The 19225-nt window shown below is 41.8% G+C and overlaps 1 protein-coding gene across 1 annotated transcript in view; it reads right to left on the minus strand.

The window, feature by feature from the left end:
* Positions 1–1209, minus strand: part of SASH1 (SAM and SH3 domain containing 1) — a 176041-nt gene extending 174832 nt beyond the window's left edge. The window contains exon 1 of the mRNA XM_076002878.1: positions 446–1209. Coding sequence (XP_075858993.1) covers positions 446–601 — 156 coding nt within the window. The 5' untranslated portion in view covers positions 602–1209. The remainder of the gene's footprint in view (positions 1–445) is intronic.
* Positions 1210–19225: the final 18016 nt, after the last annotated feature.

Below are 19225 nucleotides of genomic sequence, written 5' to 3' on the forward strand. Positions count from 1 at the left end.
GGGCAAACATTTTGGCCCTTCTGAATAAGGAAACGGTTGTTTTTCTCTCATGGTCACACAACAAATGGTGAAGAGATAAACATCAGTAACATCAGCCTTTCCCCAAGTCCAACATCCACCAACTATTATTTATTTACATCTACTCTTTGAAGGACTCTTTTTTTTGCCCCTTCCACACCAACATCTCAGCAGGTGTCCCACATTAAACTGTTGAATATCGTACCCGATTGTTTAACAAATATCTTTGATGTGATCTGTGGCCGGTTATTTTTTAATTAGGGATTGAAATCCAATACCGTGTGTATTTAACCCCCTAAGCGCTAGAGCAAGAGAAGGACGACTCTGAGGAGCCGGGGTGCCCAGTGGGTGGGCGACGAGGGCGAAGTCGGTCCCAGAGGGACGGCTGCGGCCAGGCTTCCCGCGCGTCCCCTCCCAGGTAACTCACCAGGATGCCCATCACGTCCCGCCAGAGTCGGGAGAACGCCTCGGACGTGCCAGCGCCCGGCTCGGGTTCCTGCGCGGGCTCCGGCTCCGGCTGCGGCTGCGGCTCCGGCTCCGGCTCCGGCACGGGCCCCGGGCCCCCTGCTCCCGCGTCCTCCATGGCCGCGTCCCGCGCGCCGGCCGTGCGTCCCGGTCCCCGCGGCGCCCTCGCCCCGCACGGAGCGCGGCCGGCCCTGGGCGCCGGGTCCCCGCCCGCCGCGTCAGCGAGCCGCACCCCCGCGCCGCACGCCCCGGCCACCCGGCGGGGGCCCCGCGCACGCGCCCGCACCGCCGCCCTAGGTGGCCGCGGGCAGCGCCACTGACAACTCCTGAAACTTTCCCATCCCAACTCGGCTCGGCAGCAGGGTAGCAGGAGGCAAAGTCCGCACCACCGAGTGGTACGGCGGGGACTTCTCCCGGCCCAGAAGCAATGAAACCCGCTGCCAAGGCGTTTCTTCCTGGGACGGGGACCAGCGGAGTAGGGCGCGCCCCCCTTCTGCCCTAGCAAGTGCGGGCAGCGCCCCGCAGGGTGCCCGCGGCGCCTCTGGGACTTGGAGGGAGCTCCCGGGACCCCTCTCTGCAGAATGAGCTCTTCCAGCTCCACATGACTCTCCCCTCGAGGCTAAAGAAAGCGTTTAGCAACAAAAGGTGCTCTGATGTCAGGCTCTTTGCATGGAAATGAGCCGCGGACGGGAGAACAAACCGCCTGTTGAAAGAGCAGCGGCGCCGCGCTCCCGGCCCGCACGGGGTCCCAGCCACGCCGGTCGCGGAAACGCTTTGGTCACACAAACTCGACAAAGTTAATCTTTAAGCGACTCCTCCCGAAAGGGTTCGGGAGTAGTTCGTTGCAATGCACACCTCGCCCCTCGTGAAGCCCAGCGACCTTAGGAATCACAACCCTGCCTGTGTCAGCCAAGACTGCGCTTGAAAAACAAGCGTGAAAGCTTGGGCACGAGCCGCTGTTTGGATCATGTTTATGAGTGGGGGCACTTTGGCTCCTGAGAGCCCACAGTGCCATGCATTGCCGCGGCTTTCAGCAGACGCGGGGAAGTGTGCTTTGGGTTCTGAGGGTCCCTTTACGTTAAGAAACTCAGGCAAGGGCTACTTTCAAAACTAAATGTTAATGGTCGTAGCCACTCGGCCTGCACACACTCGGGGCCCTGTGTGTGTTTTTCCAAGGGGAAGGGCATGGCGGATTTATTTTCTGAGGGAAACAGCCCTGTAGAGATTGTTTTTCCTTTTGTGAGTCTATCTTTAAAAACCACTCAGAGAAATTTCCCTGGGAGATGACAAATACTTGTCACATTTGATCTGGTGATTGATCACTTTGTGAAACAGTGAAGAAACTATGAGGACGAATCTGCTCCTAAGTTAGAAAGCTGTGTGGTTAAAAAAAAAAAATAAATATATATATATATATATATATATATATATATATATATATATATATATATATATATATATATATAAAGAAAGAAAAGAGAAAGAGGTGCTCCAGTGGAGAGAGCCCTTGCTTGTTTCTGAGGCCTCTCCCATTTGTTGTTTTTTGGGGGTTTTTTTTGTTTGTTTTGTTTTTTCCTTCTGAGCCCACATAAAAGAAAAAGGATCAGAGCATGTCCTTGGAATCCCCTTGCTAAAAGCATGAATAGCCAGGAGCACCAGTCAATGCAATGGAGAGAGTCCTTACAGGAAAGTTCAAAATGTTAAAACTTTTTAAAAGTGTATAAGCACAATTCCTAATGATAATATTTTTAAAAGGAAACAAAAAGAATGAGAAATTCTTCCCTTGATAGTATCAAGGCATTGTGTTGAAAGTGGAAAGAGCACTGGACTCTGAGTCAATATAGCAGGCCTGGTGCTTTCCTGGGCTGATGCCAGAGTTAGGCCAGATGGGTTTCCGAGGTTCCCTTGTGCTCCATGCTGCTGTGAATCCCAATAAATTCCATTAAAGCAGGTGGGCTTTAATTTAAAAAATTGTCATGTCTATAAGAAAAAAAAAGTGATGAGAAAAGGTAAATAGTTTTTACAGTCAATTTTACGGGTATACTTAAGAATTTCAATTTGGTAGCCATGTGATACTTTTTTAAATTCAAGAAAATGCACCGAACTGTGCTGCTTCCAAGGGGCAGTTTGTTCTCTGCATAACTACTGTCTGGTAAGTGACCAGGCCAGGAGTCATGCCAGCAGGGCAACCGCGGTTGGGATAAGGGCTGCCTCTCCAGCTCTTATCAGGAGTCTTTTTCTTCTTGACTCCTCAGACGACCTGGGGCAAAGCATTTGATCTTTTGGGGCTGCAGTTTCCTCTTCCAAAATGAGACAAGGCCACACCAGTTGCCACCCACTTCCCCAGAGGTGACAGTATGTTAAAGTGACAGGGTCATGTAAAGACAAATACAATTTAGTGACAACACATACACACACATCAATATAATAAAACCTTAGCCAGTATTTTGACACTAATAGAAATCAAGCTACCCTAGATATCTAAGCTCTTTTTCCTGGTGCTCTCTAATAAATGGACTTAGAAATGAGAAAATATAATATGCATATAAGATGAAATTTGTGTTTGATGTATTGCCTAAAGTTACTTTGGTACTTCAATCATTTTGTTAATTATTTTAAAAATCAAGCCAAACTTTTTTACTCATCAACTTCTGTGCATTAACTCAAAAGTAGTTTCATTACAGCTCTTAAGATTGAGTCTTTTCTCCTTTAGTTAACTTCATTCTTTTCTTCTAAAAGTTCCTTCAGGATTTTTAAACAAAGTTGCCCTTTCACGGTCATCATCATCATCACTACTTCAGAGTTCCATAGGGCAACATTTACCAACATTTTATAATAGAATTCTATCCCATGAGGGTAGGAAAGGGCCTTGAAAGAAGATCTGGGTCAAATCTTTCATTTTGTAGATGAAGAAATGAGCTCCAGAGAACCTGAAGCTTGAGTTTGAGTGAATGTAACTACATGGGGCAGAATCAAAGCAAGAACAACCTGATTATTTCTGAAGTTCTTTCATCTATATTGTACTCCATTTGATTTCCACCAAGCTCTGCAAGGAAGGCAGACGTAGATACTCCACTGAAGATGAATGAGTACACAGGAATCCTGTTCTCCTTCTTCCCTGTCCATCAAGGCTCTTGTCCAGCTGGTTGGAATTGTTATGATGTTGGTGAGTCAATTCCAAGGAAAGGGATCTAGAAGAGGATTTGCAGGATTTCTAGTAGAGACCCAAAAGTTGATTGTGAAATCAATTCTGTGGATCCTGATAAACACTTATTGTAACGAACAGAAAACTATCAGAATACATTCAGTGAGAATATTGATAATGTAGCAATCTCAACAAGTGTTATTTATTGAAAATTGGTCTCCGTCATATTGTTATACATGTAAATGTACAACACATATACATATACACGTTTGTACAGGCTTGCTTTGTAAAATGTTGTTCTTACAGTGGGCCAGGATTACAAAAGTTTAAAAGCCACTAGTCTAGAAGTTGTAGGGTATTTTGGGTATAGCGGCACCCTATTTAGGTCATTATGCCAACATAAGAAAGATAACTAGTTTATTGCTTGGCAGTATTAAAGAAAATTAAAATGGAGAACAGGACTAAAGAATCCCTCAGCAGACAAAACCAGTTAAGACTCATAAGTGACTTCAACCTTGCTTGATGCACAAACATCAGCAACACTTAACTTGAGCTATTTCTTGTAAATGCTTACATTGGAGAAAAATAGAACTTAAGCTCAACAAATCAGAAGTAGTCAACAAACTTATGCAACTAGGGGCTTTCCAAGGGGATAGACAAATAAAGCAACTGTATAATTGCAACCAGTGAAATGTCTGCTTTGCTTTACTTCTGTGTCCGTCCTGTAAAACGCTCCCCTTGCATTCCTGAGGGGGAGCTCCTGAACCCCTTCTGGTTTGGAGCTGCCTGATTTATGAATCCTTGTTTGCTCCTATAAACTCTTCTTAAAAAAAATTACTGTGCCTCGGTTTACCTTTTTTACAACAGTAAAGGTACGGTTTTATAGTAGAAAGCACAGATATAACGAAGTCAAAACAAAGCTTGCTTTTCATTTTTACTCTAGTTTCTATAAGATATTGGCCAAGTTATTTATCCTGTCTATAAAATGCAAAAACTCCTCCCACTTAATACAGCTGTTGTGAGGTTACCTGTAATAATGCAGGCACTTCTGTGAATTAGAACCTTTTTCCTTCTCTTTGCTCTTCCTTGGCCAACCACTCATTGGCTGAGGCTGTATCTATAAATATGAAATTTCCTTGTTCATACCTATGTCTCTTGGCTCACACAGAGGAGTACTTCCTAGCTCTGGAATGTGGTTGCTGAGTGATGGGGTTGGGGAGGTGACCTCTAGCAGGCCGGGGTGATTAGGATACTTCAGTTTTCATAGTAAAGATAGTAATGGCAGCAATAACAATAGCTATTAACATTTATTGAAAACCTACTCTCTGCCAGACATTGTGCTCACTTTTTTTTTTTTTTTTGAGACAGAGTCTCACTTTGTTGCCCAGGCTAGAGTGAGTGCCGTGGCATCAGCCTAGCTCACGGCAACCTCAAACTCCTGGGCTCAAGCGATCCTTCTGCCTCAGCCTCCCGAGTAGCTGGGACTACAGGCATGCGCCACCATGCCCGGCTAATTTTTTTTCTATATATATTAGTTGGCCAATTAATTTCTTTCTATTATAGTAGAGACAGGGTCTCACTCTTGCTCAAGCTGGTTTCTAACTCCTGACCTCAAGCGATCCGCCTGCCTCGGCCTCCCAGACTGCTAGGATTACAGGTGTGAGCCACCGCGCCCGGCCTGTGCTCACTTTTTAAAAACACTTCTCAAAATGGAATTCATCATTTCCCACCATGATCCGACCATCCCTCCTTCTTTTCCATTTCACTTCACCCATTCATTTATTCAAGCTATCAATCACATGCTTCCCTTTGCTCACCATCACTCTCGCCTAAACCATGGATACACTCTGCTGATCCAACTTCCTAACTCAGGGTCAAATTCACCCACTTCTCTACCTCCATCACCATTGTCAGAGACCCCACTGCCATCTTCTCTTACAATAGTTTACCTAAAGCAGAGTCTCTCAGAGTGTTGGCCATATGATGATTAACATTACCAAGGAACCTGGTAGAAATGCAAATTTATGGGCCCCACCCCAACCCTACTGAGTCAAAAGTGCTGGGGATGGGTCCAGCCATCTGTGTTTTAACAAGCCCCCAAGCGGATAATGACGGTGCTCAAATTTGAGAGCCCTGCAAACTATGGAAATGTCAAAATAAGGAACTGGACCACAATGCTGAGGAAATAATGACTTTTAAAATAGAATACAGTCCATTGAAAAGCTATACCAGGTTGTTTTTTAAATTTCACTAGTAAAAGAAGTTGTCATGAGATAAATGACAAATGAATTGAGATCCCAAAATCAACCATTCAGAGATATTTTTTCTTTCTTTTTTTTTTAAGACTAGTCAAATGCCAAAGTGAGAAGGGGGGAAAGAGGAGAACAAGGAGTTAGATCTGTAACTGACTGTGAACAATCAAGTAGGATAACTCACTACCTTTGGACCAGCCTGGGGATATTTGGTTTTAAAGGGCAAACAATTAAATAGTGAAATTAAAATGTATTCTCCATAAGGATAGAATGTTTTAGGAACACAGCTTTATTTAAATACTTGTTATTTTATTTATTTATTTGTTAGTTTATTTATTTATTTATTGAGACAAAGCCCCAGCAAGAGTGCAGTGGCCTCATCACAGCTCACTGCAATCTCAAACTCCAAGGTTCAAGTGAGTCTCCTGTCTCAGCCTCCCAAGTACCAGTAGCTGAGACTACAGGCACGTGCCACTAATTTTTTCAATTTTTTGGTAGAGATGGGGTCTTGCTCTTGCTCAGGCTGGTCTCGAATTCTTGGCCTCAAGCAATCATCCCTCCTCAGCCTCCCAGAGTGCTAGGATTATAGGCCACCACGCCCAGCCTAAATACTTGTTATTTTAAAAAGACAACAACAACACATTTTTCTGCTTATAGCAGAGATTAAATTTGAAAGATTATAAATAGTCCAAATTATTTTTTATCATACTGCCTGCCACTGAAATTGAGCAATGAAAATAGATAAGCTCATTTAATTTTTGCCTACACTCAGCAGCCCTCTGGCACTCCTACACCGGCATGCCACAGTGCCTGGGGGAACGGACTTCAAGGAAAGACTGATATGCGAAAATATTTTTACCCCATCACAATCCCAAACCAATTTTTTTCGCAAATGCCTTAAAGGTGAGCCAAGCCCATGCTAAAGCACTACCTGTTTAAAAGCCCCTTCTTCTGGGAGTGTTTGGTAAAAGCGATGAGAAGAGTTAAGAACAAACTGAAGAGAAATTAAAATAAAGTGAAGGCAGCCGGAACAGGCTCGTGAGAAAAGGGAAGGGAATGAAGTGAGGATGCAGGGCTACAAATATCTTCCTCTGATATCTCTTCTAACAAGCACTGCAGGGAGACTGGCCAGTTGGGTTTTCATTTGTGTTGATGCTGCGTTAAACACCAAGTTCTGCCTGGGAATTATAACATCAGACACAAGAGTACTGTGACAGTGTTTCATGCTACACAGTAGGGTCAGACTACATGATTTCTATAGCCACTTGCACTTCGGAACTACAAGGATTTTGAGTAACACACATTGACAGACAAGAAGCACAGTTCTAGAGGGCTGTCTACAGGTGCCCATGAGAATTTAAAAAGTGTGCTGTGCGAACTGAATTCCATACTGTTTAAGACAAAGAACCAACAGACTTCGACTCACTATAAAGTGACTTCTAAATTAAGACGAGAGCAGTCACTCTCCTGGAGAGCTGAGATTATATGAGAGGGATTGCACATTTAGGAGGAGGACAAAGGTGGAGAGAGCATGATCTGTAGAATCATACTCCCTGCGATTTATCTTTTTAGCTTAGGGGAATGTAAGAGGAGAAAAAGAAAAAGAAATGTGTGAATAAGAGAACGGAGATTATGTCAACTACTTCCAAGTTATGCAAGAAAAGACTTAAAAGCACAGCTGGGAAGTATCCACCAACCAATTTGATTAAACTATCTTGTCTTTTTAATAAACTTTACCCTATGAGAATGCCTACTTGGCTGTCTCTATTGTTAAACATGGTTATGGAAAATAGTTTTTTTCCTTTAAATTTAAATGCTCCAGTTAAAACTGTCACTCTGGCCAGGCACAGTGGCTCATGCCTGTAATCCCAGCATTTTGAGAGGCTGAGGTCAGAGGATCACTTGAGGCTAGGAGTTCGAGACTAGCCTGGGCAAGGTATCGAGATCCCATCACTGAAAAAAAAAAATTAAATTAGCCAGGTATGGTGATTCCTGCCTCTAATCCCAGCTACTCAGGAGGCTGCGGCGAGAGGATAGCTTGAGCCCAGAAGTTTGTGGTTGTAGTGAACCATGATGACACCACTGCACTCTAGCCTGGGCAACAGAGCTAGACCCAATCTCTAAGAAAAACAAAAATAAAAATATTGTTGCTCTGCTTCTTTGAGGTGCCATAATGTAATATGTGTAGGACAAAAAAGTCTCACTTAGATAATTAATTCCAGTAAACATAGATTATTGCAGTCTTAACCAGAGTTAAAGTACATTGCAGGATACTTTGGTTGAACACCACCACCACATTATTTATTTATTTATTCACATTTATGATTAATGGCATTTATTTTAAAAAGTATTGAACTCAGGTGTAACATTCTGGGAAAAATCTATGGTGAATCATTACAAAGGAAAGCATGCTATCTTTTTTACTATATTTTTTTTAAAATCACAGACTCACTAGATAAATTACTTGGGGAAGACCCATGCATCTCAGATGCGCTGCCCAGCCCTGATGTCAACTCGGCATGTGGCTCTGCTCCATTCTGTTCTGCCTTTTCATGGAGAAGCTAACATTTTGTATCACCAGAAACAAGATTTCTATGCTGGTAAAACTCATCTGCCAGCTATTACAGAGACACCTCCCATTCCTATTTATATAAAAAAAAAAATTCAACTTTTCCTTCAGCTATAAAATTCTATTGTTTTAGAGTCTCACAAACACATGTCTTCCTTCTCACGCCATCAAAGTCCCCTCCTTTCCATGTACAGAAAGTCGTGTGGACTCCTCCTCCCAGTTGTGGAAGGCTGTTTCCCTCTCCTGGGTACTCTCCTTCAAACTGCATTTCCTGTGACACACACAGATGCACACGCACGCACACACACACACACATATACACACACATACACACACAAAGGTTCGGTTATCTCAGTTTTTCTGAGCTGCCATATACAATTGAAGATATAAATAGATGAACTTTGTGAAGAACTCATGAAAAGAGGTGGCGCCATGGGAATGTCTCAATGAGCTTCTCACATATGGAGATAGAAGCTTCGAGGGACAGGACCCTGGGGTCATGGCTGCTCCTTTAAATAGTGCCTTGGTCAAGCGTGGTGAAACAGTTCCCTGTGTAAGGAAGCACATAACACGCTCTGCTCCTATGGCTAGTGCTGGCCTGAATGAGGTTTGAAATCTAAAAAAAATATTAATATGGTTGAGCGGGCACTAGATTTTCTGCACCATTTCCTGCTTAATGAACAGAATTTTTTTTTAACAAATGGATCAACTAGGCATATTTTCCCCTATGCCTTATAAATGAAATTACTAGGTGCTAGCTACCCTTTACCTAATGAATGTTCTCAAAAATCAGATGATGTTGATTCCAGTAGCAAAGAGACACTTAACAAAGAGCCCTTGTTCTAGAAATGAGGTCATTTGGACAGTCTATCCATTAAGAAAAAGCCTATTTTGCTTTCAGAGGTCACCTATTAGGGCAGGAAATCCATCTTTCAGCCAGTGAACTAACATCTGGCCTAAGTCTTCTGGGCTGAAATGTCAATTTCCTGATCTAAATGGAACACATATGAAAGGAAAAAAAGATGAAAAATACAGATCTTCATTTGCCGAAGAATTCTTCAACAGTGGCATAGATAAGGATTCTCCAAAAAAAAAAAAAAAAAAAAAAAAAAAAAAAAAAAAAAAAAAAAAAAAGGCTAGTCTTTAATAATCAAAAATAATAAAATATTTGTAGAAAAATTTTATTTCTTTCTGTAATAATGTTAATATAAATGACAGCAAAGAGATGAATCAATCATTCATTCACTGGTAGATCCATAAATAAATCTACTTTAATCTAGACCCATTAGTCATAATTCATGGTGATTCACTCCAGGCTGGGCATGATTTACTTTTATGTTATGAGAAGAAGGTAGGGAGGAGTTTGCTAACTCAATTAACAGGATAAAGCTTGAGGAAGAAAACTGGAAGAATGTTTAACCCACATAAGAAAATAACCCTTTAGAGCCGATTACAAGTGCCATAAAACATTTCATGTATAATTCTCAAATTGGCCACTCAATTTGCTTTTTATGCTCTTTGGAAATATTCCATAATTTTGACCAGTCTTTCTCCTACCAGTACAAATTATGGAGAATTTTATTGTGTTCATCATTCATTCACCCATGCCACAAATATTGACTGAGTGCCTATTAGGTCTGATAGCAGGTTGGGTATTGCCAGTAGAGAGGCCTGGTTTTCAGGCTCATCTGACCTAGTAAGGGAGATGGAAAAGTGAGAAATAGGAATATGTACACAATAAACAGGTGCTCAAAGGAGAGCGTGGCCAACCTGGTGGGAAACTAGAGGAGTTCACAAAGGACGTGATCTGTAGGAAGTGTTTGGAGACCACACAATTCATATAGATACCTTCGTACCTGAAATTATACATGAAATGTTTTATGGCACTTCCTTACCTGGAAGGAAGTGTTAATAAAAAGAAAGACTTTCTAGGCAAAAGGCACAGCCTGGAGGTGTTAAACTGAGTACAAAGTCCGGCGTGGAGGGTGGGCTAGGACATTGGAGGTTGAAGGCAGTAAGGATGGGTGTCCCTGTATGCCACGCTCAGAGGGAAGATTTTACTATGTTTGCCTTCCTGGCGTCATCCTTAGCTGTAACCCCACCCCCTTTCATCTTGCAATCAGTAAAGCAGAGTAGTAATGCAAGTATGTGATAAAATCTGATTCCATCTCACCAGTTACTGCAATAAGAGCGATATGGAGTCACTGAGGGTCACAGATGGGGAAGTATTAACTGTCTGATCTAGGTTCATTTTAAAATTAATGGCAATGGGGAGCCTAGCCTAGACAAGGATGAAATTTGAGACAAGACAACTTCTAAGAGTCATGCTACTAACCCAGGCGAGAGGTTACCATTGCACCAGGGTGGATACTGTGGATTTGCTCACCTAACACCCATTCCGACTCCCTTCCAGCATGCAGGGGCCCGGCCCAGCTAGTGAGGATGGAAGTGGAATCATCATGATTCCATTACACGGCTTCCAGATCTAGGGGCTGTCTCGTGGTGGCAGAGGCATCAGTTAGTTCTTGGTGGCCCAGTTCTGGGTGAGACTTGCAGACTTAGGGTGACCAACCATCTTGGTTTGTCCAGGACTATATCACAGTTTGAGCACTGAAAGTCCCAAATCCTGAAAAACCCTCATACTCAGGCTTACTGAGTTTAGTCACAATATATAGCTGTAGTCCTTCCTGAAAGCTCAGCTCAGAGTCTACTTCTTCAGTCTTCCCAACAATTCTCAGTGATCCATATGCCTTAATATTATAAATCCCATTAAAAAAACAGCCTAAGTAGATTCTTTTTTCTGCAGCTAAGAACTGGAGGAAGACAGCGTGAGCAATGGCTATGGGGCTGGAGCGGAGGGGGATTTGAGGACTTGGGAGGCTGACCGGGAAGGAGGTGCTTAATGGGACAGGGGAGTTGAGGGATGGAAGGAAGCGAGGCCAAGGCCGATTCCAGATTTCTGGTTCATCTAAACAGGAAGGAGGCCGGGCTCAGTGGCTCACGCCTGTAATCCTAGCACTCTGGGAGGCCGAGGCAGGCAAATTGCTTGAAACCAGCCTGAGCAAGAGCGAGACCCCGTCTCTACTATAAATAGAAAGAAATTAATTGGCCAACTAATATATATAGAAAAAAAATTAGCCGGGCATGGTGGCGCATGCCTGTAGTCCCAGCTAGTCGGGAGGCTGAGGCAGGAGGATCGCTTGAGCCCAGGAGTTTGAGGTTGCTGTGAGCTAGGCTGACGCCAGGGCACTCACTCTAGCCTGGGCAACAAAGTGAGACTCCGTCTCAAAAAAAAAAAAAAAAGTGAAGAATGGGAGAAAACTAGATTAAGCAAGATGATAGGGGGAATCACAGGTTTGAAGAAAGATGTTTATGAATGTGAATGGTTTGAGCAAATTTATAAATTTAGCAGAAAAGAACTAGTAGAGAAAGAGAGATTAGAGGTTTAAGAGAAGCTACTATTAGAACAAGATCAAGGAAGAGATGATGGTGACAACAATTTGCATTCATAAGAAATTATCATTGTGGAACTTCTCTTTCTCAGAGGCCAAATGGACTACTTCTTTCCTATTAATGCATTTTTCTTACCCAATAATAACAACAAAATCGATCAGATTTAAGTATCCTAAATAAGGATTGCATTCTAGCCACATTTCCCTGACACTAAGCCTAGATCAACTTCAATGAATTTCAGTTCAATGAGTATTTACTGAATGTCTATTTTGTAGTAAGTATTGAAATATGAAAATAAATCACAAATCCTGATTTTGATAAGCTTAATCTAGTGTGAGAGACAGACACATAAACAGGTTCTATATGCCTAGTGTGGTGACTCACACCTATAATCCTAGCACTCTGGGAGGCTAAAGCGGGACGACTGTTTGAGGTCCAGAGTTTGAGGCCAGCTTGAGCAAGAGTGAGACCACATCTCTACTAAAAATAGAAAAATTAGCATGGGGTGCAGTGGCATGCACCTGTAGTCCTAGCTACTCGGGAGGCTGAGGCAGGAGGATCACTTGAGCACAGAAGTTTGAGGCTGCAGTGAGCTATGATGATGTCACTGTACTCTAGCCTGGGCAACAGAGTGAGACACTGTCTCGAAGGGAAAAAAAAGGTACTGTCAACACAGTGTGATAAAGGAATGCACAAGTTGCTTTATGAACAGAGACTGGACAGTCAATGCAGCCTTAAGGCATCATGGAAGACTTCTTGTAAGAGGCTTTGTTTGAGTTACTAAACGTGAAAAAAGTGTTGAAATTAGCCAGCCACATGGTGGCTAAACTGGAGTCAGGCTACGAGAACAACAGGAGCAAAGGCACGAAGACATAAAATAACATCATGTGTTAACTTGAGAAACTTGAGGCTCTCTATTTTCAAAAGCAAGTGAGGGAGTGGCTATATCTGAAGCTCGAGGTAGATGGGAGGTCAATTGCTCTGCACTTTGTACACTGTAAGCTAAGAATGTTGGTCTTAATGCTCTGGAAGAGCATATCCTTTGTATTTTGAGGCTACCCAGTTTCCTTTCTAGGATGGTAATCTTCATTGTACTTTTGACGTGCACCATGTACTGGCGACAGTCCCTAGGCTGAATAGATAACCCCAAAGCCTGCTGTAACACTGTACACACACTAATGCACAGGTCATACCTGCCCAAAGGCCATGTTAAATTTTTTTTCTTTCCAATATTAGTATATGCCCCCCCAATATTTCCTAGCAGCAATACCACCCAGTTTTATTTACAGCATCTCATTTCAGACCTTTCCATCAGCTCTGTGATCTGAGGTACAGTAGTCCCCCCTTATCTTCAGGGGATACATTCCAAGACCCCCAGTGAATGCTTAAAACCTCAAATAGTACAGAACTCTGTATATACTATGTTTTTTCCTATACATACCCACCCATGATAAAGTTTAATTTATAAATTAGGCACAGTAAGAGATTAACAGCAAATAATAGTAAAATCAAATAATTCTAACAACATGCAAGCATCATTACTTTTGTGCTTTGGGGCCATTATTAAGTAAAATAAGGGTTACTTGACCCGAAGCACTGTGATACCCTGATGGTAGATCTGATAACCGAGTCGGCCGCTAAGTGACTAATGTGTGGGCAGCGTGTGTAGTGTGGACCCAGTGGACAAAGAGAAGATGCATGTTCTGGGCGGGATGGAGTGGGATGGTGCAGTATTTCATCATGCTACTCAGAATGGTGTGCACTTTAGAACTTATGAATTGCTTATTTCTGGAATTTTCCATTTAATATTTTCTTGAGCCAAGGTTGACTGTGAGTAACTAAAACCACAGAAAGTGAAATCTTGGATATGGGGGACACTACTGCAATTCACAATCGCCCAGGCTCTTGTTTTCCTTAACTCTAAATTGTAGAGGGTAAAAAGAGATATTTGAGGCTTATTTCATTTCTGACATTCTATAATCCATGAGTGGATGTTCAGGTGCCATAATTGGTTTAAGAAATAAATCGGTAAGGAGGTGCTAACAGACTAGGAATCAAGGGAATGCTTTTCCTGTTTAGTGAAAGCTAATTATATAACAGGTGTGTAAAGCCATCTGGAAGGTAAACCATATAAGAAATGTATGCATTGTTGATGACAGTAGAGTATTCCTTAATTCTCCACCTAGAAATCAAGTGGTATCTTCAGGAAGTACCAATGAAATGTGACTGATGGAAGGAAAATTATAATTGTAAATTGGTACAAGATTCAGACATTTGGCAGGATGCATCAAAAGCTACAAAAAGGTTCACATCCTCTGATCCAGTATTTAGATTCTTGGGAATTTGTCCTAGTAAATTACTGGAAAGAAATCAGAAGCTCTGTGCTCAGATACTCATTATTATATTTTACATAAAAAAATATTGAAATTTTGAAAAGAAGGTGCATATCCCGTAACAGAAGAATCGTCAAATAAATGATAATATGGTAGTCTTGAAGGAATGATATCTATGGATTAAAATGTTAATACTGTATAAAAAGATGTAACAGCATGGAGACATATCCTCTGTATGAAAAACTTACCTTTAAGAAATTAGTGGTGCATATGGGCAAAGGGAGAGAACCTGCACGTGTTTCATGCTGGAGTTTGCAACATAGCAGGAGCTCAATAGGTATTTTTTGAACAAACAAATGAATGTAAAATGAAAAAACTGTTGCTGCATTAGGGTGGTGGGACTTTGAGTCAAATTTTTTATACTGTACCATGCTGTTTAATGATGAATGCAATTAATGTTAATAATGAACATTTATTGAGTATTTACTGTGTACAGACCCTCGCCTCTATAATAAATCTTTTATAATCCTATTCATCACCTTCCAAAACCTGCCTGCTCTTTTTCTATTTCCAGATTCAAACATTCAGGGAGCCAAATTTAATGCCAGCCAGATACAGAAATGCCTTGAGAGTGAGTCTGATGAATGAATGAATGAATGAATGAATGCCTCAGTGAGTGAGAGTGGCAGAGACTGAGGCCCCTGCTACTAGTGTCTTAGACCACAAGGTCTCTGGTGTGATGACTGGGCATGAATTCTCAGTACTCACTCAAAGTCCTAGACTTTTAGATTCTCTTTATGTAAATAATTGTTAGAATTGGCATGATTGAGTTCCTGAAGCGAAGAGACAAAGAGTTCTTTCCAAAACAGTTTTAGAAAGAATAACCTTTTTTATTACATAAAATAATTCCTGAATGCCTCACTGTTAAATAATGGAATGTGCTACGAAAGGTTTACATATTATAGCATTTCTAAAAAGGCAGGAATGCACTACAGCAAATAATTCACGGATGAAACCTGAATGAATCCAGCATCCAACAAAAACAAGCAGGAGCTGTTGGGAGTCCCATTAAAAAAAAAAAAGTTTTCTCAATATTTCCTCAAACCTCCTTAATAATAACAAATATTCAGGAACCACGTCTTTTGATCCACCCATAGCATTTAACTTTCCTGGTTTTTCAGGTTTCATGATAAACATGGCGTCACGGATGAACAAGAGCTCTTTACTGGACCACATTTTATCACTGGCTTATCCATGCAAGGGTTCTGTAGAGGCCATTGGAATTTCTTGTCTTCATCCAAGAAAAGTATTTAGCCTCTGGTCAGTAACACAAGCAATTTTGCCCTTGATTTTTCTTGGGTACAGAGCCTACTGTTTTTTTCTCTTCATCTCTAGATTTTCCAGTGAGAGACATTATTTTTGAAGTTGCTCTGTGCTGTTGGCTATTTCTCCAGATTCCTTCTCTTTCCAGCGGACTCAGAATGGAGTGAAAAGCCAGCCAGGCGCCATGCCTGATCACCACTGTGTTCTCAAGGCACAAATGGCAGTATTTTTAAGCACAGCAATCTTAGAGGTTTTTCTGTTTCAGTAGCTCCTATGACAAAGAGCCTCACTTTGATCTTTCATGCACATATATGCCCAAGATACACACCTCTTCTCATAATTCTATTAACATAAATCCCCAACTCTGCCGGAGCTCGGGCACCTGGGTAAAGCAATCGTAAATACTACCTGGATCATTTCAACATATAGAGACTGATTTCTCTCAGAAGTATTTAGAATCTCTGAAGGAAAACCAGCAAAACATCTCATAAACCAATGGTATCAAATGCCACTCATTCTCTTGGTCTGTAAAATAAAATGTCTGACTTTCAGTGCCTAGGAGAAGAAAAATTGAGAGTCCAACCCACATTGCCTAGCATTTCCTGAGAGCTTTCTCCCAATCACAGATGCATTCTGGGTAAGCCAATTAATCCGGGCATCATGCCCCGAAGTAGGCTGTGTGCTGCTCGAAGTCAGTAACAGCATGACATATATCTATGCTTTGTACCCAGCTTAATTTGTCCCTGGCTGGAATACATGAACTTTTATTTGTGCTATTATCATCATATCCTGTCTAGACTGAAAACAGCTTCAAAGTGGCTCCCTTCATATTCTGCACATGAAGCATAAAGAGGCCAGTCTGCCCCCACGCTGCCTGCCTGGGGACTCTGATGGGCTTCCTCTCGGCCCCTCTCGTCTCCAATCCTAGAAACAGAGGGAAGATCGTGGAAGCCACCTCCAACTGGGAAGACCTAGATAAGAGTCAAACTTGACATTAACTCGTAAACGTTGCGATCTGACTCCAGTAATTATTATATTTTAAGTAAGTCATTTGGAAAAATAATGCATTTTAAATCACGCTAGGCAGAAGTAATGTTTGGACTGTGTTTTGACTCTACTTTGAAAACACTGGTGCTCCAGGAAATCAATGAACAAAAGGATTACTGTATCCTCAGGGCTGTCGGGCAAAGAATCTGCTGGTCTGCGGCAGCACAGGGATTCAGGCGGACTTGCAGGGGTGTGGCAGTCTATTCTTAGTTTTGAGATTTTTACAGGGCAAGAAAGCTCCTATAACTAAGGTAAGAAAACCTCTTAAATTTGAAAAAGTTTGAATTTATATACACTTGACCAATTAATAGAGTTACTTGCATCAGAAAAAAAAATACTGTCTTTTCAAGGATTCATCAAAGAATTTAAGGTAGTGAGTGGTTGACCAGATGGGCTTTGGCTTCAGACAGACCAAGTTCAACTCCCAGCAAGTTACTCTCTAGGCTCACTTTCTTCAGTTACAAAATAGGGGTTAACGGTAGTGTCTATAATATAGTGTTGATACGGGCAATAAATAAGATAGTTTGCAAAGAACTTATCACCATGAATAGCACATAGTAAATGATCAATAGAACATATTAGCTACCTTTTAAATTATTACATGAAAAAGTATTTCATATAATATCTATCTGGCATAAAGGGAGATCAATGATCATAGTGGTTATTAAAAATTTCATTTTAATTCTATTTAATAACAGTGGAAAATAGTAGCTCACTTAATCCCTTGAATGCTTGCAAATCATTAACTGCTTTTTTAAAAAAAGTCATTCACACTGTATTTCATTAATAGGCTTAGAGCTTCAGAGAGCAAAAGGTATTCTAGGCCTGGCGCAGTAGACATGCCTGTAATCCTAGCATTCTGGGAGGCCAAGGAAGGAGGATCACTCAAGGTCAGGAGTTCGAAACCAGCCTGAGCAAGAGTGAGACCTCATCTCTACTAAAAATAGAAAGATATTAATTGGTCAACTAAAAATATATAAAAAAAAATTAGCCGGGCATTAGGTGGCACATGCCTGTAGTCCCAGCTACTTGGGAGGCTGAGGCAGGAGGATCACTTGAGCCCAGGAGTTTGAGGTTGCTGTGAGCTAGGCTGACGTCATGGCACTCTAGCCTGGGCAACAGAGTGAGACTCTGTCTCAAAAAAAAAAGGTATTCTAAACTCATCCTCTCTTTCTTGCCCCTGTGAGCTAAATACACAGTCAGTAATGAGGTGGGGTAGAGCTTACAGAAGGAAAATAGAAAGGACATCTATTTCCAAACTTTTGTCTGAGGGCCTAAAATGAAAACGTATGCTGCTGATTAGAGGGAAATGACCCTGAAGGTCTTAGAAATAACTCCCAGGCTCAGGCACAAAATAATACACTCAGCAGGCTCAGTAAATTCCTCATTACCATATAAATTGTTTTCAAGTCTGATCTAATAGGATATGATTAATAATTGGGATTTGTTTTCTTCCAAGAAACTGAGTGACTAAAGGGAACCTGATCTAGCTTAAAAGACCATTCCTAAATTGATCAAGTAACTATTCTTTCATTTTGTTTTATATAAACAAAAGTGTTCTAATTCACGTGCCAGATCCTCACGGATGTGGAGCGAGGAAGTACATAGCCGTGGCCTTGGGATTGTGTGAGTTAGCTACAGGAAGTGGGGCCACAGCTACTCACCATATGGCTTATAAAGTGAGAATCACAAAAACTATGGCTGCTCAGGGACAGGGCTTGTGACTCTACGCTGTTTATGCTCTGATTAGAATACCTGGTAGGCTCTCAGGATTGCTTGGGCTACCTCCCAGTCCTTTTTGCTTCCTCTTTGGACTATTTCTGAGAAGCAGAAGCTTGTTGCTGGTATAAAATTTAATGCAATCTGAGTTGCTATGAAAATCTGGACAGGAAAAAACACTGAGCTTATGCTAAAGGTAATTTTCAGAGGAACAAGGTTTCCTTGTTGAAGGCATCCAAAATTCCAAGGCATGCGAGGGGGAGGGAAGGATTAGCAAGTTAAGGGAAATAAAACCAGCAAAATAAGCCCTTTGATGAGGAGTTAACACAATGTGCTCAAGCCAGTTGACACAATTACAGCTCCCACTTCTCATGCCAGAAGGAGCAGGTAGCAGTTTCTAATTCCATTGCCCACCCTACACCCGGCATGCGGCCGCACGTGCCACAGCCGCCGAGGCCCCTGTCAATTAGAAACAGCATTAAAATGACATGCCATCTGCTCTACAAATGTCATTGAGCTCGTGCCACCTGTTGAGGGCCTGTGGGGCAGTGGAAGGGTAAAGAGTCTCGACACAGGTTTGTGTATTTATATGAACAAAGAGCCACTTCATTCAATGTTCTTTCTCGACCACCACCCTCTGTTCCCCCTTCTTTGCCAGAAATCTTTCGAATAGTTTTGCAGCGGTATTTCGTACCCAGAAGAGCATTAGTTGTATTTAAATACCATGCCCCAGATATCACAGGGCAGTGAAAAGTATGCAGTCTACCTCAACTAGTAGAGTAAATAATAGATCTAAGTTATTTGCAAACCATCCTCCACTTACATTCACAAACATGAAGGAAAACGGCAGCCAAGAGGATTTGAGCTCAGTGAATTTTCGGGGTGAATACTAAGACTAAGA

The sequence above is a fragment of the Microcebus murinus genome, chromosome 5 (genome assembly GCF_040939455.1).
Source record: "Microcebus murinus isolate Inina chromosome 5, M.murinus_Inina_mat1.0, whole genome shotgun sequence".
Lineage (NCBI taxonomy): Eukaryota > Metazoa > Chordata > Mammalia > Primates > Cheirogaleidae > Microcebus > Microcebus murinus.